This window comes from Myotis yumanensis, unplaced genomic scaffold, assembly GCF_028538775.1.
Source record: "Myotis yumanensis isolate MYYU_CA2020_CCGP unplaced genomic scaffold, mMyoYum1.0.hap1 SCAF_2, whole genome shotgun sequence".
Taxonomy (NCBI): domain Eukaryota; kingdom Metazoa; phylum Chordata; class Mammalia; order Chiroptera; family Vespertilionidae; genus Myotis; species Myotis yumanensis.
In genome coordinates, this window is record NW_027223753.1 from 163723085 (window position 1) to 163749817 (window position 26733).

Consider the following 26733-nt stretch of genomic DNA (forward strand, 5'->3'; position numbering starts at 1 on the left):
CCAAACTTTCTATGGGTGATCACTGACTGAAAGCCTTGTGAACTGAACTAGCTCCAGGGAGAGAGCCTAATTGTGGGCAGCCTGGGAGCCCAAAAGCCAAGTTGAAGAGAAATGTAAAGTAAGTAAATTGTAAAGAACAGGGTCCCCTCAGTTAAACTCAGGGCCCATGTTACTCCAAGTACTGCCTTCTTAGGCAAAATATTCTGTGGAAAAAGAAATCAGACTCCAACTTTTAAGTCATCATTGTTTATTAAGATCTTTACACAGGAATAAGTAATGGGTCAACATACAGTAGAGGTTCAACTCCCTGGTGTCTTTAATCTCTTTTTAGTGTTTTACATGCCTTTATGCAAACCAAATGTGTGGAACTAGTATAGGAATTAGAGCAGTGGTTCTCAACCTTGGCTGCACATTAGAATCACCTGGGAATCTTTTTAAAATCCTGATTTCTGGGCCTCATCCTCCGGAAATTCTGTTTCTTTGTTACTAATGTTGTAGCCCCACCCCATAACAAGGAAACAGAATTTCCGGAGGATGAGGCCCAGAAATCAGGATTTTAAAAAGATTCCCAGGTGATTCTAATGTGCAGCCAAGGTTGAGAACCACTGAATTAGAGGAAGCCACGAAGTATTTCTGAGAACTGGTTTCCTCGGGAGCCAAGATCTCTTGTGACACAGGGAACTGTGGACACATCTGGCAGGGGAGAGGTGAGTGGAGTCTTCATCAGTAGACAGAATTTAATTGCAATTTATGTGTGCCACACGGGGGACACTTAAGAGGGCATGAAGCACTAAATGAAAGTGGACTGGTGGAATGGGTGAGTAGCCAGGAGGAAGAAACTATCACTTATTTTCTTCTTGACTCAGGGTCTATGCCAGGTGCTCTATGTACATTACTACTATTATAGCAACTCTGCTGACATGATTTCCACTTACAAATTAAGAAAGTGAGGTGATGAAGTTAAGTAGCTCACCTAAATTCATACAGGTAAAAACTAAGAAGGGAATTTCTTCCTACACTACATGTCCTTGTTTTGATGGTCCAAAACTTGCAAAATTACTGGTCCAACAGTTCAATTCCTTATGGATTACGTACTTGTGAGCTAAGGAATCTAAAGGCTATTTGAAGCCATTCTTGGCTCACAGGCCCCACAAAAATAGGTGGCTTACAGATTTGGTCCTTAGAATGTAGTTTGCAGACCCCTGTTCTAGGGCTTTGAGACCCTGGTGTGTTAACAGGCTTCCTTCCCTTGGTAGGTATCAAACTTTACTTTTCTCATTAGCATTATAAGCCTGATGACAATTCTCTCTGCTTTTCAGAGGTTTTTAGCCTTTTAGCCTCTGCCCTCAAATTTCAAAGCACTGAGATTATCTTGATGGGAAAACTGGCCTTGTGTTTGATGACCCTCAAGCTTCATGAAATGGCCAAGATTCTGACATTTTCTTTGTCCACCACCAGCAGCCCTGGTTCTCATCCTGCATTCAGAATAGGCGCACGCTACCAGTAAAAAAGTGATTACAAACCAGTTCACCTCTTAAGTCTCCACTTTGTAGAATCTTAGCCTCTGTATTAGTTATTGTTTCAGTAGCTGATAGTTTTGACAATTTTACATTTATTTTTTAAAATATATTTTTATTGATTTCAGAGAAGAAGGTAGAGGGAGGGAGATAGAAACACCAGTGATGAGAATCATCTATCAGCTGCCTCCTGCACACTCTGACAGGGGACCAAGCCCGCAACCCAGGCACGTGCCCTTCACCAGAATCTAACCTGAGACTCTTCAGTCCACAGGCTGACACTCTATCCACTGAGCCAAATGGGCCAGGGCCAATTTTACATTTTTATGTGGCTTTGCTCGGTGTTCTTAGCCATGCTACCTAGAAACATAAGCTTTGCTTTTCAAGTATTTTTAAAATAGTACATTAAAGCTAAATAAATTCAAATTCATTCACTTGTGCTATTTCCAAAAATTAACAATGCTATTCTTTTTTTTAAATCCTCATCCAAGGATATGTTTTCATTGATTTGAGAGGAAGGGAGAGAGAGGTGAAACATCAATATGAGAAACGTCAATTGGTTGCCTCCCGTACACGCCTTGACCAGGGATTGAACCCAACACCTTTCAGTGTATGAGATGACGCTCCAACCAACTGAGCCACATTTGTCATAGCACACAATACTATTTTTTCATGCTGAAAAAAACTTTCCTGAATTATGATTCTTAAAATTTAAAGGCAAAAAAGGACCATCTAGAATAGTACAGGCTGAAATGTATAAGCTTCCTTTATCTTGCAGTTATTTTAAGAACATTAAATTTTTTTTTACTAGATGATGAATTCAGTATGACTGAAAACTCAAAAAGTATAAAAACATATAGTGAAAAGGCATTCTTTCACTCCTATCATATGGCCACCCAGTTTTTCTCCCTGCTGGAAGAATTGTTTCTCCTCCTAGGAATATTTTATACAAATACATATGTTTCTATTTTTTGGACAACAGTTTGCACACTACATATGCTATTCTACATCTTGTATTTTTTTATTTAACTCTGTATCTGATAATTCTTTTCATATCTGTAAAGTGATTTTTTTAACGGCTATATAGTCTTCCACTATACCATCTTTTACTCAGGGTCCATTGATGCAACATTACAGTTGTTTCTAAGTTTTGAATATGTCATTCTACACACCTGTGAAGACAGCTTTCAGAAATCCCTAGAGACAGAATTGCCAAGTTTACCTTCAAAGGGATTTAAATTTTTCCATTCATACCAACCAACATGTAAGAGTGCCTATTTCCCTACAACAAGCATGTCAAACTCATGGCCCGTGGGCCACATGCAGCCCACGAGTATTTTTGCGGCCCAGCCAATATAACAGTATGTAAGAAATGTTTTAACAAAAAATTCGTAATTTTTACAATATCCTGTTATAATTATTAATAACGAACTACAACGTTCACTAATGACTGATTACTATAATCGTGTTGCATTCATTTCCCTTACACACCTTACATGCAGGTGCACCATTTCTCTTCACCAAAACTAGCAGTGAATACTTTAGCAGCCAATTGCCACATCATTAGCCTTGGACTGACTTGCTTGGTGTGGGCAACAGGAAGTAATTCACTTTCGGAGAACAAAAGAAATAGGTTTATTTGCGTTATGCTTATTAATTTGTGCAGTTATTCAGTGTCTGGTAAGTTAATATTCAAGAAAAACTATTAAATTTTATTAAAATGTTCTGTTATTTTAACTATTACTCATTTCTTTCAGTCCTTTGTATTCAGCATGTCTCTATCGAAATAAACCTACGTTTCTATGAAAATTGAAGCTTTTGTTTATTTTATGGCCCATATAAACTTAAACCTTGTTTATTTGGCCCATATTAGCCTTTTGAGTTTGACATGCTTGTACTACACTCTTGCTAAGATTTTTAAAAACCTTACACAAAATCAAAACAAAACAGCACCTTTATCTCTACTAACCTGAAGAGTGGAAAAATGTATGAGCAAAGTGTAAATGAGATCATGCACCTTTTCACATATTTAAGAAACATTTTCTTTCCTGGGAACTATGTTCCTGGGGATCAAACTTCTCTAACCTTCCTTTTGGGGTAGTAGTCTTTTTCTTAATGTATTGACACTTTATATAAAGGAAATTAGTTCTTTGTAATGAAGTGCATCTATTTCTTCCCCAGTCTGCCATGTCTTCCAATTTTCCTTAATGGTAGTTTTTGTAAAATATACATAATAGTCCATTTTTATTTTTAATATTTAAATTTTCTGATTCTCAACTTCTGCAGTTTTAGTACTCCCTGAGAAATTAAAGGCTCTCATATCCCTTTTACAAAAGAGGAAAAAGTAGCAATACATTCTAATGACTGACACAAAACATTAGTTTCTAACAAAAATGCATATACATAGGACTATCATTAAGACTAATAGAGAAATTTAAATTTATCTTAAAACCAACTTTAGTCAGGAAGACTTCTTCACAGACAAGTAAGTGGTTAAATATATAAATCCTATGTACGTCACAGTATTACTCCCCCCCTTTTTGGTCATGGAAGATTTAATTATATAACTTTTCATTTTCGAAGATACAAAGTCTTCCCTAAAATGTAAAGCGAAATCACGCTTAGAAAAATATCAGGGACAGGTAGAGGGGGGAAAGGCAGGGGAAATGGAAGACATCTATAATACTGTCAACAACAACAACAAAAAGACAAAAAGCCACTGGTGTGGCTCAGTGGCTCAGTGTTAACCTACAAACCAGGAGGTCACTGTTCGATTCCCGGTCAAGGAGCATGTTTGGGTTTCAGACTCAATCCCCAGTAGGAGGTGTGCAGGAAGCAACCGATCAATGATTCTCTCTCATCATTGATGTTTCTATTTCTCTCATTCTCCCTTCCTCTCTGAAATCAATAAAAATCTATCTTTAAAAAAAGACAGAAAAATATCAGTTTGATAAATAAATTTTAGTATATTTTTTACAAATTTTGTTAGTTTCTGACTACATTTCAGCACAATCATTACACAGAAAGCAATCACTTTTTTTTTTTTTAGAAAGGGCAAAGTAAATTTTAAATCAGCATCATAATTCTACCCCTAATTATCTACTCAATAAATACTGAAGTAGATGGCATCAAGATTAACAGAATTTCAGTTACAACATCTGGAGGAAAAAATTTTCAAAAATGTATAAAAATATTAACAAATTAAAGCTAGACTTTTGCTCTAGGACATTTTATTATATTTTTACCTTAAAAGGATGAATAACTAAACATCATCAGGAATGCTATTAAAACTTGTTCATTTGCTCAAAGTTGTTCATATTAATGAAACGCAGATTAACATTCTCTAAGTTAACTTTCACAAAATGGAATCACTGCCTGATTTAACTTTGAGAGGGCCAATCCAAGTACCACATTATTTCTGTCCATAAACACAAATAAAAATCACTACCAATGCAAATAAGGAAATAAACACATGGTTATTTATGTCTCAGGTTCTACAACATGGTATATTAGGATTTAACTCTCCTACAGTAAATTCCCATTTTTTTCCCCCTAGAGTAGCAGATTAATAGAAATGTGAATTTCCAAGATTTCAGGTAATGTAGTAACTAATTATTTTAACACCAGTTACTATCGTGTGACAGGCTGTAAAACCCAAATGTTTTCTGTGTCATTTAGCAAAGAATAAGGAAGAATGCTCTGCTACTCCATCCTGGGCCCAGTTTCTGATCACCCACTCAGTTTCAGTGCATCCAAACTATCAGTTCATTCTATTCAGCCTCACCCCAACTACCCTCCCTTTGCATCAAGAGATGAGTTTTCGCCCTGACCGTCGTTCTCGGTGGTTAGAGTCGGCCTGGGCCCCGCAGGGTCTTGGATTTGATTCCTGATTGAGGGCACGTTTGATAATCCTAATTTTCCAGAAAACTCTGACTTTTCTGTTTTCACACAATTTTAATCCATTTTATTTTAAATAAAAGAAAATGCTATAATGCTTAAAATAATTATGAAGATTAGATGACTTTAGTGTTATGGAAGATTTCAAGTGATCTACAAATACATGGCCAAACAGCAATAAACTTAGATTTTAAACCCGATTCCTTAACTATTTGGTATAGTATAGTCTTGCTTTGATCACTAGTCAGAACAAAAAGGTGAGCAAAGGCCATTCATAAAACATGCATTTTTGAGGAAAGAGAATGGCTCCTGAAGGTTTCTTGGGAGCTGGCCCAGGCATGTTTATATCTATTCCTGTAAGGATTGTCAAACTTAGCATATCACAGTTATTCATAAAGAATTGAGACTCTTGGTTATCACTGACTTTGGCAGAAGTACATTTGTATATTCCTCCCTTGTAATCACACAGTCCTTCAATTAGAGGCAATAAAGTGTGCCCACAAGAGAATACAAGTTTTATAAACATTCTATGATAAAAAAGAGAGCATCACAATCCAGCTTTACCAGTTTCTAAAATACTTCTTCCTTTACCCACCCATTACTTTGTTATCTCTGAAACATCTGAAAAATACTTTTCTGTGACTTACTAGGCTGTAGGGAACGAACACTTTTAGATACATTACAATGATCTCTAGCAGAATTTGGCATCTTTCTCCCATTAACATTAACTGAATGTCTCAACTTGATCTTAAAAGAAGGTTGGCAATTTTCAGTTTTTGGGCCTCTCTGAGGTTTTGGATGCTCTGTATCAGCTTGTCCTTTTACGTTCCTATTTTTGGATTTCTTCCTCTGTCCATTTAGCAATTTGTCTGGAGGTGAGGGCGTAGAACGTAAATGATATTCATCTGGGGATCCTTTCTGTCGGTTTGGCTTCATTTGTTCTTTGTCCACCTCTTTTTGAATCTGTAGTGCTAATAACCTGTCCTGTTCTTCTTGCTTACGTCTCTCAAAAAGTAGATGTTCCAAATCTAACAGTTTTTGAGTAAAGCTGGTTTCTGTTTCATCTTGGTCTGAGGAAGATTCAGAGGACATTTTCCTTCTTTTTGCAGAAAAGGATGGATCCCTGACTGCTTCAAAAGAAGACTCCTGATTTTTTCTTTTGCAAATACCTTCTTCACTGATCAGTAGGCAAGACTCTTCATTTTCTGTCTCAACTGTGTTATTTTCAATTATCTGGGTCATATATGATAGAGCACACCCACTCTCTTTTTCGCCACAAGGCTTAACTGCAGCTTCTCTAGGGTAGGGGACTCTGGCTTCAGGTCTCTCAGGATTTATGGCACATAATTCTTTATCATGATTGTTTGGTCTCATTTTGACTTCTCCTTCAAGGCACCATTCTGTATCACTGGCACATAACTGAGGCATAGGTGACTCTATTGAAGACTTTGCACCTTGTTCTTGAATTTCAAGGCATATTTGTGGAGAAAGTGTTGGCATATCTTCCTCCACTTCTGTGTCTTGCCACATAGGGCTCTTTACATTGCTACTATCAGTTTCCTGGAGAAAACAGAAAAAAAACTCAGTCAACCAGAGTTATACATCAAGTCTTACAAATGTCTTACACTGATACCATAGTTGAATTGTCACTATTAGGTAGTTCTTACTATCACTACTAATAAGGTATATTGATTTTAATAGCATTTTTATTGTGTGCCAGTTGAGATTAAGGCATTCCCTCATTTTTACTCCCATGAAAACCTATAGATTAAAACCCACAAACTAGCCCTAGCTGGTTTGGCTCAGTGGAGAGAGTGTCAGCCCATGAAGTGAAGGGTCCCTGGTTCAATTCTAGTCAAGGGCACATACCTGGTTGCAGGCTTAATCCCTGGCCCTGGTTGGGGCGCATGTGGGAACCAACCAATCGATGGGTCTCTCTCATATCGAAGTTTCTCTCTCTGTCTCTACCCCTTCCTTTCATGCTTTCTAAAAATCAATGGAAAAATATCCTCAGGTGAGGATTAACACCCCTTCCCCCCAAACTAGATTCTCTATATAGCCAATAGCTGGCACCATGACCTGACCTCTTTTTTTATCTTATAAACTTCAGTAGCCCAGGGATTTTAAAGTCCTTTTTGTACCACCAACTCTCCTCCCTTAGGCATTTTTGTGAAGCTTATAGACCTCTTCTAAAAACAGTATTTTAAAATATATGTATATAGGATCACAAATAAAACAATTTATATTGCAACACATTTATTAAAATGTTAAAAATTATGATGCAACATGTATCTATAAATAAGATTCAGTGGCAACTCTAATAACTTATAATACTGACGTAGGGATGAGTATAAATGATACTTCAAGAGATTTACAACAAATATAATATGATAAAAACTCATCCTTTCTATTGATGATAAAGTCATAGGTACCATTAAATGTATTATAGTTTGCTGTCTACATTCAAAATTAAAGAAAACACTAAAATGAGAGGGCAGACAAAAGTAAACTTTTTCTTCCATCTAAGTTCATATGTACTCTCTGGTTTCTAACCATAGACCTTCGGTTGAGAACCCTTGCTTTGACCAATATGATTCTTCTCACTTATAGGTCTTAGTTAAGTCAAGACCCAGGATTAGTTTTGACCATGGGAAAGCCTTAAGAAAGTCTTCAATGAGTGCCGGGAGCCGGTCCATCCTTGCTGCTTGACACAGTCGCTGCAGAGAAGAAACATCTGCACAGTGTATGTTTCGGGGGACCTGGCGTATGTGGCATACTGTTCTTGATATGTTTGTTCCCCTTAGCGCTATGTGTTTTAACCAAGGTCACCTCTCCGAGAAAGGTTGTTTTCCCAGGTAGGGATTTTTCCCTGAAGTTAGGGAGGAGATAAAACCCCTTAACTAAGTGCCAGGTGGGTAGTTAATCACTTTAACTACAAACAATCACGCTTAAGCTACATAATCTTTTTTTTTTTTTTTTAATATATTTTATTGATTTTTCACAGAGAGGAAGGGAGAGGGATAGAGAGTTAGAAACATTGATCAGCTGCCTCCTGCACACCTCCCACTGGGGATGTGCTCGCAACCAAGGTACATGCCCTTGGCCGGAATCGAACCCGGGACCTTTCAGTCCACAGGCCAACGCTCTATCCACTGAGCCAAACCGGTTAGGGCAAGCTACATAATCTTTACTCCCTGGAATGGAGATAAGAAACACCCTAACCTTTGTAATAGAAGTTGATAGGATTAAAATCAACTGGTATAAATACAGATGTAACAAGACAACAAAACACAGAACCTGGCGACAGAACCTGGCAGCCGAACCTGGCTGGAGAATTTGGAAACCCTGGCTGGAGAACCTAGCAAGAGAACATGGCTACAGAACTTGGCTGGAGATCCTGGCTAGAGAACCCAACTCTGCTGATGAACTGAACACTGCCTTCATGTCATTCATTCTTCGCCGACTCCGTCCACACCTTTGGGGACCCCTGGACCCGCTGGGATTGGACCCCAGCAAATGAGAATTTGTCTAAGAACAAAAATGATTCCTTGTTGGAGACATTCTGTTCTTTTAACTTCTTTATTCCTCACCCCAGGATATTTTTTCCATTGATTTTTAGAGAGAGTGGAAGGTAGAGAGGGTGAGGGGGTACACAGAAAGGGAGAGAGGGAGACAGAAAAGGAGAGAGGGAAAAAGAGGGAGGGGGAGAGCGAGAGAAAGAGAAACACTGATACGAGAGAGACACATGGATTGGTTGCCTCTTGCACACAGCCCTGGTTGGGGCTGGGATGGAATCTGCAAACCCAGGGAAGCGCCCTTGATGGAGAGTCGATTCTGGGACCCTTTGGTGTGCAGGCCAACACTCTTAACTGCGGAGTCACACTGGCCAGGGCTCTTTTACCTTCTTTGCTTTTGTGTTTATCATTCCTGATAGCATTTCTTATAAACCAATGTGGATTGGATTGAACAAATTCTAGGTTGCTTACCTAGTTTTGCTGTGAATATGAAGAACAGGGTAGAAAAAATATCCCAGCCCTACAGTGCCTCTTCCATCATTCCTCAATGCAGGTACCAACCAGACTATCTGGACTTAAACTCCTCCATTACCTCTACTTTAAGGGACTTTGGGCAAGTCTCTTATCTCTGTTTGACTCAGTTTTCCCAGCTGTAAGATGGGCACAAGAATGATACCCACATTACAGAGTTGGAGGTTGTGATGAAGATTTAAAGAAAACACATACATTATCTGGCACAGTAAATGTTCATAAAAACCACCTACCTGAATTGGAAAAAATAAAGAAGAAAAGGAACCTGTGAGTAAAGGGTTAACAAACCTTTTATGTAGGAAAGAGACCTGGGTGTCAGCTCATTTTTCCTAGTTCTACTTACCTAGAAACCTGATAAAGGTGGAATGTCACCTGTGTTATTAGGCCACATAGCTTATAGTAAAATGACCCTTATTGCTGAACTGCATTTGAACTAAAACTATAAGTGATCTACAACACCAGGAAGTCAAAGCATGGAGCTTCTGTAAGTGACTTATAACTCCTTTGGGTGTGTTTCTGACGGGGGCTCCTGGAAGTTACACCCATAGGTTGTTACAATAAATGACTTTCAAGGGTCATGAGGCTTCTAAGCCAGAATGGTTACCACAGTCATCTGTGTGGTATCATTTCCAGGCCATCACTTAAGAGCTCTGCAGTGAGGACTCTTACTGAATCATATGCCTGATGGTGCCCTACTAGCATGCTTTGTTTCCTATCCTGTAATCTTTAACCGTTTGAGTCCCAAGCAGCGCGATCGTGCTGCTGAGATTTTATGTCGAGAAAACATACGATTTGTTTGAGTCCCAGGGGGTATTGAAAAAACACTGTCGAAGAATCCCAAACAGCGCAACCGCGCTTTCTCTAAATGAGTACGAAAAGACCCAAACAGCGTTATAGCGCTTGTTTTATTTTATGTTGAGAAATACCAAGCAGCGTGATCGCATTCTTGGGACTCAAACGGTTAAAGTAAGTTGGTACCAAGGATAGCCTATTCAGTTTTGTGAGTTTGATTGCCTGGGATCCACAAACGGTGGCCCATGAGCCAGATTCAGCCTGCTGTTTTTGCAAATAGTTTGACTGGAACAAAGACAAGCTCATTTGCTTACATGACAACAGCATAATTGAATTGTTGTGACTGAGACTATAAGGGCAAAAACCCTAAAATATTTACTATCTGGCCCTTTACAGAAAAAGTCTGCTTACTGACTCCTAGTCTAGGTAAGCATAAAATGACTAAGAAATGGTGTCCCATGTATTATGGTGACTTAAGAAAAAAAAAGTTAGGAACCTACAAGTATTTGCAATCTATAGCATTAGTAAACATGCCAAACTAAGAACATCTTTAGCATCCACATACCTTAGACATGGACTTTTGTTTGCCTTCTTGTACAACTTCAGACTGTGATGCTGACCCAAACTGAGATTTAGGTGACAAATACCTTTAAAAAAAAGTTTACCAAAGTTTGAATGCTTTGAAAGAGAAGTGGTATGTGCCCAACATAATAAAGCCACTAGCTATTTGTGCTGAAGGTTGTCTGGTTGCCTGAATGATGTATCAGAAAGAGCGTAGTCTATCCCCTTGCCTCAGATATCTTAGTCTAACTCCAGAGCATAACTGAAAAAGCTGAGTATTGATATCTTAGGGAAAAAGAGCAGAAAAGCATGTAAAATCTAAAATTTCTTAACTCTCAAAAAAATTTAAAAAGGTAGATAGCGCCCTGGCCGGTTTGGCTCAGTGGACAGAGCATCGGCCTACAGACTCAAGGGTCCCGGGTTCGATTCCGGTCAAGGGCGTGTACCTTGGTTGCGGGCACATCCCCAGTGGGGAGTGTGCAGGAGGCAGCTGATCGATGTTTCTCTCTCGTCGATGTTTCTCTCTCATCGATGTTTCTAAATCTCTATCCCTCTCCCTTCCTCTCTGTAAAAAATCAATAAAATATATAAAAATAAATAAATAAATAAATAAATTCCCCCATATATATGGTTGTTGTTTTTTGTTTTTTTTTAAAAAGGTAGATAGCATCAAACAACCAAGACTGTATACTCTTGCCAAAAGTACTGGAAATAACATTTTAAATCTGAAAAAAGGATATGTTCAGTTTTTGTTTTTTTGCTTTTAATGTCAGAAAATCTATATTTTTTTATCATGGAAAAGTCCATGATTAGTTTCTTTACCATGTTGGTATACATTTTTGTTACATACACATTCTACTTAGGAACAAACAGACATATCAACGTATCAGCAGAAGATTATATCTCAAAATTTCTAAGCATCTTTAATAGGCTGTTTATCACTAAAAATATAAAGTTAATAATATAATGGAAAATGCTGACAAAGAAATGGGAATAAATGGACATGTAATGAGCTGGTAGGTATATTTAAAAATGGTAAAAGTCCAAACACATATACAACTATGCTTAAACATGGCAGAAATCTCCCAAAACGTTGGATGTCTTTAAGTGGTGGTAACTTTGGGTGATTTTCAAAGAGCAGCTAGCTTTAATTTTTAATAATTAAAGAAAACAATGGGGAAAAAAAGGTCTGATGGCAAATAATATGTACAACCAGAGTTCCATTGCGTCCAAAGCACTGAGTAGTATATAGAATAAAATAAAACCTAGACAAAAATTTCATATAAACAAATACATATCCCTTATAAATAAACTAGAGTGCCTAACCCACATAGTTAGTTACATCAACCTAAATACTCTACACACTTATGAGAACAAGAATCACCTTTTCAGTTGATATGAGAAAAACAGGAGTCCAGATTTAGTTGCATTTTAATTGTTTCTCAAAGCTGAAGAATCCCTTCTGCCAAAGTTGGATATTAGCCATCAAGTCTATTAGTTCCAAGTAAGAATTATTACAGCATAATAGTTGTTTTGAAATCCATAAGCAAAGAACAAAACAAGATGTGATCAGATACTTATCCAACTTGATCAGTGAAGATTTAGGAACTGTCCTGGATCTTCTTTACTTATAATAACCATAAAACTAAACGGAAATGTAGGAAATATAGGTCATCAATCCCTTTCCATGCCTATTTGCTTCCTCATATGTAACCAATTTTTTTGTTAATTGGTTTTTTGTTGTTAATCCTCACCTGAGGATAGTTTCCTTCCCACTGATTTTTAGAGAGTGGAAGGGAAGGGGAGGGTGGGGGAGAGAGAAAAACAACAATGTGAGAGATACACTGATTGGTTGCCTCCCACATGCAACCCAGGTACATGGCCTTGACCGGAAATTGAACCTGCAACCCTTCAGTGCAAGGACCAACGCTCTACCCACAGAGCCACATGGGCAAAGGGCTATAACCACTTTTTAAAAAATGTTTATTTCTATATAGTACACACTATCTCTTATTTATTTTTTTAAAATATATTTTATTGATTTCTTACAGAGAGGAATAGAGAGTTAGAAACATCGATGAGAGAGAAACGCTGATCAGCTGCCGCCTGCACATTCCCTACTGGGTATGTGCCTGCAACCAAGGTATATGCCCTTGAGTCCGCAGGCCGATGGTCTGTCCATTGAGCCAAACCGGTTAGGGCACTCTCTCTCTCTCTCTCTCTCTTTTTGCACTATCTCTTTTTTAAAGAAATCCTAATTATCTGAGATTTTTCTTTTTTTAAAAAAATCCTCACCCAAGGATATGTTTTTTTTGGTATTTTTTAAGGATATGTTTTTATTGCTTTTTTAGAGAAGAAGGGAGGGGGCTGGAGGAAGGGGAGAGAGGGGGAGAGAGAGAAACACTGACATAAGAAACAGTGATTGGTTGCTTCCAATACTCGCCCTGACCAGAGGTAGAACCCGAAACCTAGGTATATGCCCTGACCCTGACCAGGAATCGAACCCCAGTCGTTTGGTGTAAAGGATGATGCTGCGACCAACTGAACCACCTAGCCAGGGCTGAGATTTTCTTTTTTCACTGTGTCATAAAGATCCTTCTAAGAGAGCCTACCTCATGAGAACAAATAGTTTAGAAGAAAACAGTTACAAAATATATGTAAGATTCACAATACGGGGATGGGCAAAAGTATGTTTACAGTTGTTCATATGGAAAAAGACATGGAGCCCGGCAAGCGTGGCTTCGTGGTTGAGTGTCGACCTATGAACCAGGAGGTCACGGTTTGATTCCCAGTCAGGGCATATGTCCAGGTTGCGTGCAGGAGGCATTTGATCAATGATTCTCTCTCATCATGGATGTTTCTATCTCTCTTTCCCTCTCCCTTCCTCTCTGAAATCAATAAAAATATACTAAAAAGCCCTAACCGGTTGGTTCAGTGGATAGAGCATCAGCCTGCGGACTCAAGGGTCCCAGGTTCAATTCCGGTCAAGGGCATGTACCTTGGTTGCGGGCACATCCCCAGTAGGGAGTGTGCAGGAGGCAGCTGATCAAGGTTTCTCTCTCATCGATGTTTCTAATTCTCTATCCCTCTCTCTTCCTCTCTGTAAAAAATCAATAAAATATGCTTAAATATATATATATATATATATATATATATATATATATATATATATACATATACATATAGATACCAAAAAATTTACATGATCACAAAAACCCTTATACTAACAATCATCGACTTTAAAATCCCTATGGGGGCCTCCTCTTTGTCTCCCACTTCAGAGATGATTATTCTGAGTTATTTATCTCTCTCTTTTAAAAAATATATTTTTATTGATTTCAGAGAGGAAAGGAGAGGGAAATGGAGATAGAAACGTCAATGATAAGAGAGAATCATTGATCGGCTGCCTCCTGCAAGCCCCCTACTGGGGATCGAGCCTGCATATCGGGCATGTGCCCTTGACTGAAACTGAACCTAGGACCCTTCAGTCTGCGGGCTAATGCTCTATCCACTGAATCAAACTGGCTAGGGCATGAGTTATTTATCTCTTGCTTTAAAAAATAGTTTTACCACACACCTGTATCCCTAAACACCTATTGCTTTAGTACTGCATAATTTGAACCTTATGTATATAGAATCATACTCCATGTATTCTTCCACAACTTGTTTTTTTCACCCAACATTTTCCTGAATCATGCATGTTTTCCTTAGACAAAATTCATTTTCACTGTTGGGTAATACTCTGTTCTACTGTTGGAATATGGGTGCTTCTGGCTCTTTACTGTTATGAATAGTACTGCTGGGCACATTCCTGGACTTGTCTTCTGGGGTTTCTTTAGTGTCTATCCTCCAGTTATAGAGTATCAACCTCTTAAACTCCCCCAAAGCATGTTAAGTGCTTCTTATCCTCTATAACACTTAATATTGCTAGAAAGTTTAATTTCTAGCTTCTTTCACTTAGCATGTTTCTGAAGTTAATCCAATTATAGACTATATCAGTATGTCATTCCCTTTTAAAAAAAAAATACATATTTTTATTGATTTCTGAGAGGAAGGGAAAGGTAGAGAGAGATAGAAACATCAATGGTGAGAAAGAATCACTGATTGGCTGTCTCCTACATGCCCCACACAGGATTGAGCCCGCGATCCAGGCATGTGCCCTGACCAGGAATTGAACCATGACCTCCTGGTTCATAGGTCAATACTCAACCACTGAGCCACGTTGGCTAGGCTGTCATTCCTTTTTTACGGTTGAATAATATTTCATTCTATGGATATATATTTTGTTTATCTATTTATCCCTCAATGAACATTTGAGCTGTTTCCACTTTTTGGCTATTTGAAGTGCTGACACAAACATTTGTGTACAGTATTTGTTAAAGACCTGTTTCTAATTCTTTTGGGTAAATATCTAGGAGTTGAATGTTGAGTCTCATGGTAAGTCTATTGAACTTTCTAAGGAGTTGCCAAACTGTTTTCCACAGTGGCTGCACCACTTTATATTCTCACCACCAATGCATAAGATTCCAATTTTTCTACATTTTTGTCAACATGTTATTTCCTCCTTTTTTTGGATTATAGATATCCTGGTGGGTGTGAAATGGTATCTCATTGTAGTTTTTACATTTCCCTAATGACTAATGATATTGAGCATCTTTTTATGTGCTTACTGGCTATTTGTGCATTTTAAAAGAAATATCTATTCAAGTCCACTTATTGTCTTACTGTTGAGTTATATTAAGAATTCTTTATATATTTTAGAGACTAGACCTTATCTGTTTTTAACTTTATTTTATTATTCTTTTTTTAATGTATTTCTTCTTATTGATTTGAGAGAGGAAGGGAAAGGGAGAGAGAGATAGAAACATCAATGATGAGAGAGAATCATGGATAGGCTGCCTCCTGCATGCCCCCTACTGGGGATGGAGCCTGCAACACAGGCATGTGCCCTTGGCCGGAATTGAACCTGGGACCCTTCAGTCCGTAGGCCGACACTCTATCCACTGATCCAAACTGGCTAGGGCTTTATTTGAACTTTTAATCCACAAGCTTATCAATTCCTACTTTTAAATTCACCAATTTATTAAAATTTATCAGTTTATTAGGCCCTTTTTTTTCTAATAATTTTTTATTTTTGTGTATTTCAAAATATATATTTAGATGTATGAAGATTCATAAGTGATAAGCTTTAAGCAGAATATTGTGTAATTATGCAATCCCTCTGCTTTTCTCCTTTTAATGGTTTTTCTTTTGATTCCTACTTTGCATAATATCAGCATTAAAAATATTGATACTACCATATTTATTTATTTTTAAAATATATTCCTATTGATTTCAGAGAGAACGGGAGAGGGTGAGAGAAACATTAATGATGAGGGAGAATCATTAATTGGCTGCCTCCTACACGCATCCCATTGGGGATCGATCCAAAACCTGCGCATGTGCCCTGACCAGGAATGGAACTTTTACCTCCTTGGTTCATAGGTCGACGCTCAACCACTGAGCCATACTGGCCAAGCTATTTTTTCCTTTAAAAGCAGGCACTCCATTTAACTCTGCCTCCACCCTAAATCTAATTGTCCACACCCCAAATCCAAAATTCCTAAGAATTCCGCAAGGATTCTGCAACATGTTGTCTCACCTGAACCAATCTAGACTTTTTGAAGTCTAGATTGTGTTTCTTAAACTTTTCCAACTACGAATTATGATGGGAAAGCTTATATCTCATAGTCATCAATTCTACCTGGTGCTGGAGGGGTGTTGTGGGGAAGCTAAATCATTGCTCCACTGTTGACTACATGGATCATACCTTTTTATAGTAGAGAAGACATATAATGCATAAACTGGGAAAAAGTGGGTGAATGATCTAGTTGCCAAATTATAAACTCCTTCAATGAGGATGACCTAAACCAAGGGGAAAACAAAATCCAACGGGTTAGTCTTTTAAACTTTTTTTGGTTAATCCTCTCCCAAGGATATTTTTTCCATTGATTTTCAGAAAGTGAAAGGGAGGGAGGGGATAGAGAGAGAGAGGTTGAGAGAGAGAGAAAGAGAAAGACCAACGTGAGAGACGCACCGATGGGCTGCCTCCTGCAAGGCTGGGCTTGGGCCTTCAACCCTTGACTGGGAATTGAACCCGGAGCCTTCTGTCCAAGGACCAATCTGCTTAACCACCAAGCCAAATCGGCCAGGGCCCAACAGTTAGTTGTGAGAAAATGGGAACATCATGGAAACCCTGAGCAATCAAGATTAAAAAAGAATTCATATCTCTCTTCATGCTAGCCAGGAATCTAAGCTATGTGAGTAGCTCTCTATTTTCATTTTATATCAATCTCAGACCATCTGGAGGGTTTTCATGCAGAGTGCATAGACCAAATTTTGACAGTTAGTGAACTATATGAACAAAAAACACTGGCATACAGTAGGTGGTCAATAACTGATAAACAGCCATGTTCACTTACTTCTGAATATCTCCAGTATTTGTTTGTTTATTTTTACTTTTCTTTTTCAACTTGCTTGTGACTGGATCAGATTTTCTGGAATTCATGGGAGAAGCCAAGACTTTTTTCTCACAGAAGTTGTTCTTTAACAACAGAAAAAGCATAAAAGACATTAGAATAAATTTATAATAAAATAAGCTATTAACTAACTCAGAATTCACAATAGAATTTTTCAGAAATTATGCTTACATTTAAATTCTACACACTCTTTGAATAACATTATGTAAAAATTAGTATAAACAAGATTAAGTCCAAAAACAAAGCAAAAGAGATTAAGTTCATCCAAGTTGGTCTAAATTAATTGTATTTTTACTCTACATGAAAGAGCACAAAAGGAATAATGATACTAATCTTATTAGCTGATAATTTGTTAATATTTCTAATGAGAAGTTTACATAACTACCTTTATCTATAGGGGTAAATTCAAAGAGGTATAGCTATGCCTGCAATAAAAGTTAGTTTTATGTAAAAGTAATTTAACTTGGGGACTTACAGGCATACCAATAAATACCATGAATTTTTACTTGCTGTAGTCTCGTAAGTTTCTTACCACATTATTGGAAAAATGATATAACTGGCAGTGACAGACATTTGGCCTTGGACCACCCAACAACTTTCACAAGCAAGCCAAAAATTATTCTAAAATATCAATAAATCTACTCTAAAGCTAAAGATTCTCCTCTTTGAATTATTGGGAGGGCAAAAGTACGTTTACAGTTGTGAGCATGCAAAACAGCTATGCGACGAGGGCTGTATCATTTATTAACTATTGTATTATTTATTTGTATTATGTAAACCTACTTTACCCACCCCTGTATTCTCTTTCTTATCCTATTTGTTATTCTATTGGTCAATGTCTTTACTTCTTATTGTATGCCTTTATAAAGCTATTTTACTTAAATTTTAAAAAGTATATTAAAAAGGGCATACAATCTAAAACTTGAATATATTATTATTAATGGTAGGCCTCTAAAAATGAAAAAAAAATCCAAATTCTGGATATAGTTCATTTTAGTAAGTGTCTTTAACATATTTGTTGTTTGAAAGCAGAGGAATTGTTTTTATAGGCTCTCAAATCTGAATATACCTCAGACTTCCCTAGATGCCTCTGGGAATGGTATGCCCTAAGTCCCATCCCCAGAGATTCTTTTTTTTTTTTTTTTTAATAAATCCTTTTTTAAAAAAATATATATTTTATTGATTTTTTACAGAGAGGAAGGGAGAGAGATAGAGAGTTAGAAACATCGATGAGAGAGAAACATCGATCAGCTGCCCACCGGGGATGTGCCCGCAACCCAGGTACATGCCCTTGACCGGAATTGAACCTGGGACCCTTCAGTCCGCAGGCCGACGCTCTATCCACTGAGCCAAACCGGTTTTGGCCATCCCCAGAGATTCTGATTCAGTAGATAGAGAACAGTTTATATTTTCTAAAAATCCCAGGGTAATTCTGCCAGGTTCTTTCAAATCACTGGGCCCCATTGTATTTTTTAGTCTTAAAGTATGCATTTTTACCCTTTCTTTCATTCATTTCCCTTATGCAGTAATTTAACTACAGCAAGATAATAAAATTCAGCTTTAATATGTTAAGAATTTAATGTGTTTCACTTTCTAAAAATGATCTATATCAATACAATGGAATAGTATACCATTCTTTAAAAGAATTAAGACTGTATGTAGTAATACACACACACAAAAAAAATCTCTTAAGATATATCAAGTGAAAAAAGGCAAGAAAAAAGTAGTATAATTGATAAATCCTTTAGGCAAATAAGAAAAATAGTTATAAGAAATGGTAAATAGGGCTAAACTTTGGGGAAAGGAACTGATGTAATGGAACAGAATGGGAATGAAATGGTGGAGGGGGGGAAAAGAAGCTCTCATTTTTCACTGAATAGCTTTCCTGCATAATTTGAATTTACTAATAATACAAACATTTTTTAAAGTACACTTGAATTAGAGCAAATATGTAACAACATTTGAAAACTGAAAGAAGTTTTCAGTAGAACAGGTCAGAAATAGCTTGTAGTTATGGTGAACATTTCTTTCAAAATTACATAGTCAAAGCAGTAAGAATGTTAATACTTCAAAATTCTCTCCTAAAACTTACAATATTAATGCTTAGCTTTCTTGCGAGTTCTTCATCACGTTTTAGCTGTTCTTCCATCTCTCTTCTCCTTTTTTCTGCCTGTCTCTTTTCTTCTTCCTCCTCCTCTGCCAATAATTTCTGTATGTACTCTTCACTGGCTTTGTTTTCTTCTTCCTCACTGGCCCGTCGCTCTGCCTCCACCTTAAAAATAATTAATAGAGAACAATCCTTTTCTGAACCTCTTAATATACTTACAATATCTATAATGATAAAAACATAATATGCTAATTAGACCAGACATCCTTCCAGATGACCTTTCAGACGAAGCCAGGGCTGCAAGGGAAGCCTGGGTCCTGGGTGCCAGAGGGAAGCCAATGCTGGCAGCCAGGCGAAGGAGGCCTACTCTTGCATGAATTTCGTGCATCGGCCTCTAGTTTCTTAATAAGAACAGTAAACATTTTTTAAATGAACAAATAGACAGGAATTAAATCTGGAGAGGCAAATTCCTACAGGATAGTTCAAGAAGTCCCTTCATGAAACCTTCCCAGATCAGCCCAATAAAACCTTAATCAATCCTCATCCCTCCTCACCTCAGTCCTTAATTCCAACTTCTACTACACTGTCACACATTTGTGGGTTATGTTTCCAGGTAATACTTTCCCTCAGTTAACAGAATGTCATGTGCAGATTAACTTAGCCCTAGGTTCCTGAACCAAAACCTAGGAAAAGGAATGTAATGTTAAAAACTAAGACTGATAGGATCTATCCTTGAAATTTGGAAGAATCCCTAAACACAGTGGGCAGGAGTGGAATGGCTGCTGAAGAAACCCCCACATTGGTTATTATATGATTTACAAAAGAAGAAACAGACATAGAAAAACAAGTAACTTTCTTAAAACAGTAAGTGGCAAAATAGAGACTCAAACTCTGATTCTAGAATCTAAGGCCATGCTTATGGTCATTTAAACTATACTTCTCCTAAAAACAAACAAATAATACTTCTCCTGGGGGAAAAACACACAAAAGAACAAACAAGAACCACTTAGAATTCCAAAGGATTTGACTCAAGAATATGTCATTAATCCAATCCCATGAGAAAACTGAGGTTCAGAATGGTGTGGCCATCTTGCTATTAGCCTGAGATAAAGCCAGCTGACAGAAGTTACCAAAGATCTGGATCTAGAGCTCTGGATAAACCCACCCCTGAAGCCCCTACCTCTGGATTTCTAAATAATTACAATTTTAAGGTAGCTGAAGTTTGTTTTCTTTCATTTGCGCTCAAAGTAGAGCCTGTTCTCAATACCTTATTATAAGGACTAAACCATTTCTTTGAAACCTTTACTTAAGCTTTAGCCAGGTGGCTTGGTTGGCTGGAGCATCGACCTGTACACCAAAAGGTTCGATTCCTGGTCAGGGCACATACCTAGATTGTGGGTTCAATCCCTGGTCAGGATGCATATAGGAAGGAGAAAACCAATTAATGTTTCTCTCTCACATCGATGTGGGGGTTTTTTTCCTCTCTCTCTCTCTCTCTAAAAATCAATAAATACATATCCTCAGGTGAGGATGATACAAACAAAAAACCCTTAAGAACACCGCTTAGACAATATGCTGACATTAAGTTAACTATCATAATTATAGTAGCCACAAGCTACATTATTGAGCACTTGAAATGTGACTAGACCAAAGCAATATGTACTATAAGTACAAAAAATATTGAAAATTAATTAAGTAAAACTAATGCAAACTCCAATGATTAGTTTTTGTATAAGTTTACATAACTAATGCCCAATCACATTATAATATATACATAGTTCAGATCCTATCTAATAATAGACAAACATGGTAATTAACCCTACCTCCGACACGCTTCCCATTGGCTAATCAGGGCGATATGCAAATTAACTGCCAACCAAGATGGCGACCGGCAGCCAGGCAGCTGAAGCGAACAGGAGGCTTGCTTGCTCCAGTGATGGAGGAAGCCAAGGTTCCCTGCCTGCAGTTGCTGGCCTCTGAACTGCACTCTAAGAAACAATGCTGCAATTATAGAAGCTAAACAAACCCCAGAAACCTGCTTTCAGCCAGCCAGGCCTCAGAACTGGAGCTGCAACAGTGTTTCAATTATAGAAGCCAAACAAACCCAGATTCCTGCTTTCAGCAGCCGAGGTCTCAGAGCTGGAGCCAGCTCTCAGCTCCAATAACAGCCATAGAAGGTAAATAAATCCCAGAATAAAAAAAATAAATAAAAAAAGGAGAGGTTGGGAGCTTCAGTCACCCGCCAGCCTGAAAACGGCCCTCAGCCCCTCACCCAGACTGGCCAGGCACCCCAGTGGGGACCCCCACCCTGAAGGGGGTGTGACCAGCTGCAAACAGCCATCATCCCCTCATCCAGGCTGGCCAGGCACCCCAGCGGGACCCCCACCCTGATCCGGGACACCCTTCAGGGCAAAGCAGCCGGCCCCCACCCGTGCACCAGGCCTCTATCCTATATAGTAAAAGGGTAATATGCAAACTGACCCTAACAGCAGAAGGACTGGGAATGACTGGTCACTATGACACACACTGACCACCAGGGGGCAGACGCTCAATGCAGGAGCTGCCCTCTGGTGGTCAGGGCGCTCTCACATGGGAGGAGCTCTGCTCAGCCACAAGCCAGGCTGATGGCTGCCAGTACAGTGGTGGTGGTGGGAGCCTCTCCTGCCTCCTCAGCAGCACTAAGGATGTCCGACTGCAGTTTAGGCCTGCTCCCTGCTGGCAAGTGGACATCCCCTGAGGGCTGCCGAGGTGCCAGAGGGATGTCTGATTGCCATCTTAGGCCCAATCCCCCGGGGAGCGGGTCTCAGCCAGCAGATGGTCATTCCCCAAGGGGTCCCAGACTGTGAGAGGGCACAGGCCGGGCTGAGGGACCTTTCCGTCTCACCCCCCCCCCCCCCCGCAGTGCACAAATTTTTGTGCACCGGGCCTCTAGTATAATTATAATTTGATATAATTAGTACTTTTATATTAATAAAATATTTTAGATATAATGGGTTAAATAAAATATAAATTAAAATTAATTTCATCTGTTGTTTGGAAAATTTCTTTAAATGTGGCTACCAGAAAATTTTTAATTGTATGTAGATTCACATTGTCTTTCTATTGGACAACAGGGTTCTACACTAAGCAGGAGGATAGGGAGATAATAGGGCTCTCCTAGTACTAGTGGATTTCAAAGCCATCATTGTAAGCACTACTCCCTCTTTTCCTACTTGGATAATTCACAATGGGCACTATTTTATACGCTCATCTAATCTCATTGTTTTGTCTACCCAAAATTCATATACTGAGGTTCTAATCCCCCAATGTGATAGTATTTGGAGTTGAGGTCTTTTTTAAAAAATATATATTTTTTATTGATATCAGAGAGGAAAATAGAAACTTCAACGATAAGACAGAATTACTCATTGGCTGCCCCTTGCATACCCTCAACTTGGGAACAAGCCTGCAACCTGGGCATGTGCCCCGACCAGGAATAGAACAGTGACCTCGATGCTCAATCACTGAGCCACACCAGCCAGGCTGGAAGTGGGGTCTGTGGGAATTAAGGGTCATGTCCTCATCAATGGGATAATGGGATTAGTACCCTTACATCATGAGATGCAAGAGTGATACTCTCTCTGTCCCTCTATCTCCCACTGTTTCTCTCCTGACCTCTCCCTCTCTCTTTTCTTTCTTTTTCCCCTGACTGGATCTACCAAATACCTTGGATCTTGAACTTACCAGCCTCCAGAACTATAAGAAATGTTTGTTGTTCAAGTCCGCTAAATCTACGGTATTTTTATCTTAGCATCCTTTTTTTTTTTTTTTATATAAATATTTTATTGATTTTTTACAGAGAGGAAGGGAGAGAAATAGAGAGTTAGAAACATCGATGAGAGAGAAACATTAATCAGCTGCCTCCTGCACACCCCCCCCCACTGGGGATGTGCCCGCAACCAAGATACATGCCCCTGACCGGAATCGAACCTGGAACCACTGAGCCAAACCGGTCAGGGCAGTCTTAGCATCCTTAATGGACTAACACACCCACCATAATCTACCACAATATTTCTATCCTTTAAGCTCAAAGCTATAGGAAAATGAAAATGCTTAGGAATAACTATCACATAAGAGCACCAATAAATTAAAGCTAGTCTGTAACTATTGTGAACACATTAAAAATGGACCCTTTATAAAGTACATTAAAATTACTTACATTTCAATATATACTATTTATATAAGCACATAAAACAAATGTAAAATGTGAAACTGAAAACACAACAGAGAATTTTCCAAAAACAGAATAACCATTTAATTCCTACCTTGCTTATTTCCTCTTCATATTCTCTTCTCAGTTCTCCAGGTTTACTTAACAGGTGAACTGGCTGATAGTCATCAACTGTTCCAGGTTAAGAAAGAAAATATAAGCGGCAACACAAAATTTTATGGCTAGCTTTGTCTTCCATTAAAACTATGTTAATATAAAAATGCAGAATTAAAATAAAATGTACAATTATTCACAGCTACAGCAATATCTACTTTATGGAGTTCCATTAAGAAAAACCAGAGAAACCAAGATGGCGGCATAGGTAAACACCTGAAATTGCTGCCTCCCACAACAACTTCAAAAATACAACGAAAAGACAAAACAGACATCATCCAGAACTACAGGAAGGCTGGCTGAGTGGAAATTCTACAACTAGAAGGAAAGAGAAGAACACACAGACTCAGAGGAGCTGCAGAAGTAAAATGCAGAGGTACGGAGGCTGGAGCACGAGTGCGGAAAGGGGCTGGCACCTGAGGACGCGGCTGTCTTTTTGAATCGGGAGGGAGTCACAAGTTCCCGACTGCTCTGAACTCCAGTTCCGGGAAGTCTCTGGGGACCCAGGACTCATACGGGGAGAAACTGGACGGTCTGGCAGCAGGTAGAACTCGGAACTTGAGGGCGGCTTTCCCTCAGAGGTGCTTGCAGCAATTACCGGGACACTGAGAGGCGGGGTCCCTTAGGGCAGGGCTGAGGATCAGCCATAGCTGCTTGCTCCGCCCTGTTGATTCCCTGAGATCCCGCCCACCCAGGCTTTTGCATATGAATGCCCTGGCCCTTTGCAATCTGAAAATTACCTAACAAATTGCAGCTGGGTCAGAGAGACCCAGAACTTCCAACAGAAGGCCCAAGGCCCCACAGCAGCTTGCATTGATTAACAGCTGGGCCTCATCTGGGCACCTCCAAACCCCCAAAAAGGAAGGGGAATCTGCAGCTCTCTTCATAGCTCCTGCTGGGTAGCCTCAGGCAGAGGCTAGATTAGCACCTCCTTAGATCCAAGAGCCAGGGTACCCAGTGGTCAGAGTGGGACCATCCAGATTACAACTCCTCAGATCCATAAGGGACACACTCAGGGGGCAGACTCAGTAAGCACCAAAGCCCCACTGAAGCAAGTCTTGCCCCAGAAGGGTGTCTTTAGCACAGAAGTTCTCCCATCATAGACACAGCTGATTCTCACAGCCAATTGGCCTGGAGGTCAGTTCCTCCAGTGACACCTATAACAATCAAAGCTTAACTACAACAAGACTGTGCACAAAGCCCACAAAGGGGTGCACCAAGAGTGTCCACCTCAGGTAATTGGGGAGACTGAGCCACTGGGCCCTATAGGACACCTAGCACACAAAGCCACTCTATCAACACAGGGAAGCATAAAAAATGCGGAGACAAAGAAACAGGTCACAAATGACAGAAATGGAGGAAAGCAAACGACTGGATATAGAGTTCAAAACCACGGTTATAAGGTTTTTCAAGAATTTTCTGGAAACCGCCGATAAATTTAGTGAGACCCTGGAGGATATGAAAAAAGACCAACTAGAAATTAAGCATACACTGCCTGAAATAAAGAATAATATACAGAGATCCAACAGCAGTCAAGAGGATCCCAAGAATCAAGTCAAAGATTTGAAATACGAAGAAACAAAAAATACCCAACCAGAAAAGCAAAAAGAAAAAAGAATCCAAAAATATCAAGATAGTGTAAGGAGCCTCTGGGACAACTCCAAGCGTACCAACATCCGAATTATAGGGGTACCAGAAGAAGAGAGAGGGCAAGATATTGAAAACCTATTTGAAGAAATAATGACAGAAAACCTCCCCTACCTGGTGAAAGAAATAGACTTACAAGTCCAGGAAGTGCAGAGAACCCCAAACAAAAGGAATCCAAAGAGGACCACAACAAGACACATCATAATTAAAATGCCAAGAGCAAAAGACAAAGAGAGAATCTTAAAAGCCGCAAGAGAAAAAAAGTCAGTTACCTACAAGGGAGTACCCATACAACTGTCAGCTGATTTCTCAACAGAAACTATGCAGGCCAGAAGGGAGTGGCAAGAAATATTCAAAGTGATGAATAGCAAGGCTGAACTTACAACCTAGATTACTTTACCCAGCAAAGCTATCATTCAGAATTGAAGGTCAGATAAAGAGCTTCACAGATAAGAAAAAGCTATAGGAGTTCATCACCACCAAACCAGCATTATATGAAATGCTGAAAGGTATTCTTTAAGAAGAGGAAGAAGAAAAAGGTAAAGATAGAAATTATGAACAGCAAATACATATCTATCAACAACTGAATCTAAAAATCAAGTGAATAAATAATCTGATGAACAGAGTAAATTGGTGAATATAATAGAACCAGGGGCATGGAAAGGGAGTGGATTGACAATTCTTGGGGGGAAAGGGGTGTGGGGGTGCAGGAAGAGACTGGACAAAAATCGTACACCTATGGATGAGGACAGTGGGAGGGGTAAGGGCAGAGGGTGGGGTGGGAACTGGGTGGAGGAGAGCTATGGGGGCAAAAAAAGAGGAACAACTGTAATAATCTGAACAATAATGATTTAATTAAAAAAAGAAAAAAAAAGAAAAACCAGAGGTTCAAAATGTCACATGAATATGTACACTTAAATCTTTCTCTAGATTCCTTTAAAGGAATACAAAGAAAGTAATCCTACACAGCAGAGATTAGGGGACGGTCTCAGTAAACAACAAAAAATTAAAAATTTGTGGAAAATTATTCTTCCATTTCTTTGTTCCAGGATAACCCATGGATACCAAAAACAAAGAATGTTTACATCCCTATATAAAATACTATAGAGCAATGCATATTACTGGCCCTCCGGATCAGCTGACTCCCACACTTGGACTGAAATAGTACAAGTATCTATACTAATAAAAGGGTAATATGCTAATTAGACCAGATGTCTTCCAGACGACCTTCTGGATGTCCTTCCTGACAAAGCCAGGCCAGGGCAACGCCAGGCCAGGGCAACAC

The 26733-nt window shown here is 38.9% G+C and overlaps 1 protein-coding gene across 1 annotated transcript in view; it reads right to left on the reverse strand.

The window, feature by feature from the left end:
• Window positions 1–523: 523 nt before the first annotated feature.
• RNF168 (ring finger protein 168) overlaps window positions 524–26733 on the reverse strand; it is a 28870-nt gene continuing 2660 nt past the window's right edge. The window contains exons 3-7 of the mRNA XM_070406472.1: window positions 23743–23819; window positions 19424–19603; window positions 17275–17396; window positions 10818–10899; window positions 524–6974 (exon numbers count right to left, since the gene is read on the reverse strand). Of these exons, the coding sequence (XP_070262573.1) occupies window positions 6021–6974; window positions 10818–10899; window positions 17275–17396; window positions 19424–19603; window positions 23743–23819 (1415 nt within the window). The 3' untranslated portion in view covers window positions 524–6020. The remainder of the gene's footprint in view (window positions 6975–10817; window positions 10900–17274; window positions 17397–19423; window positions 19604–23742; window positions 23820–26733) is intronic.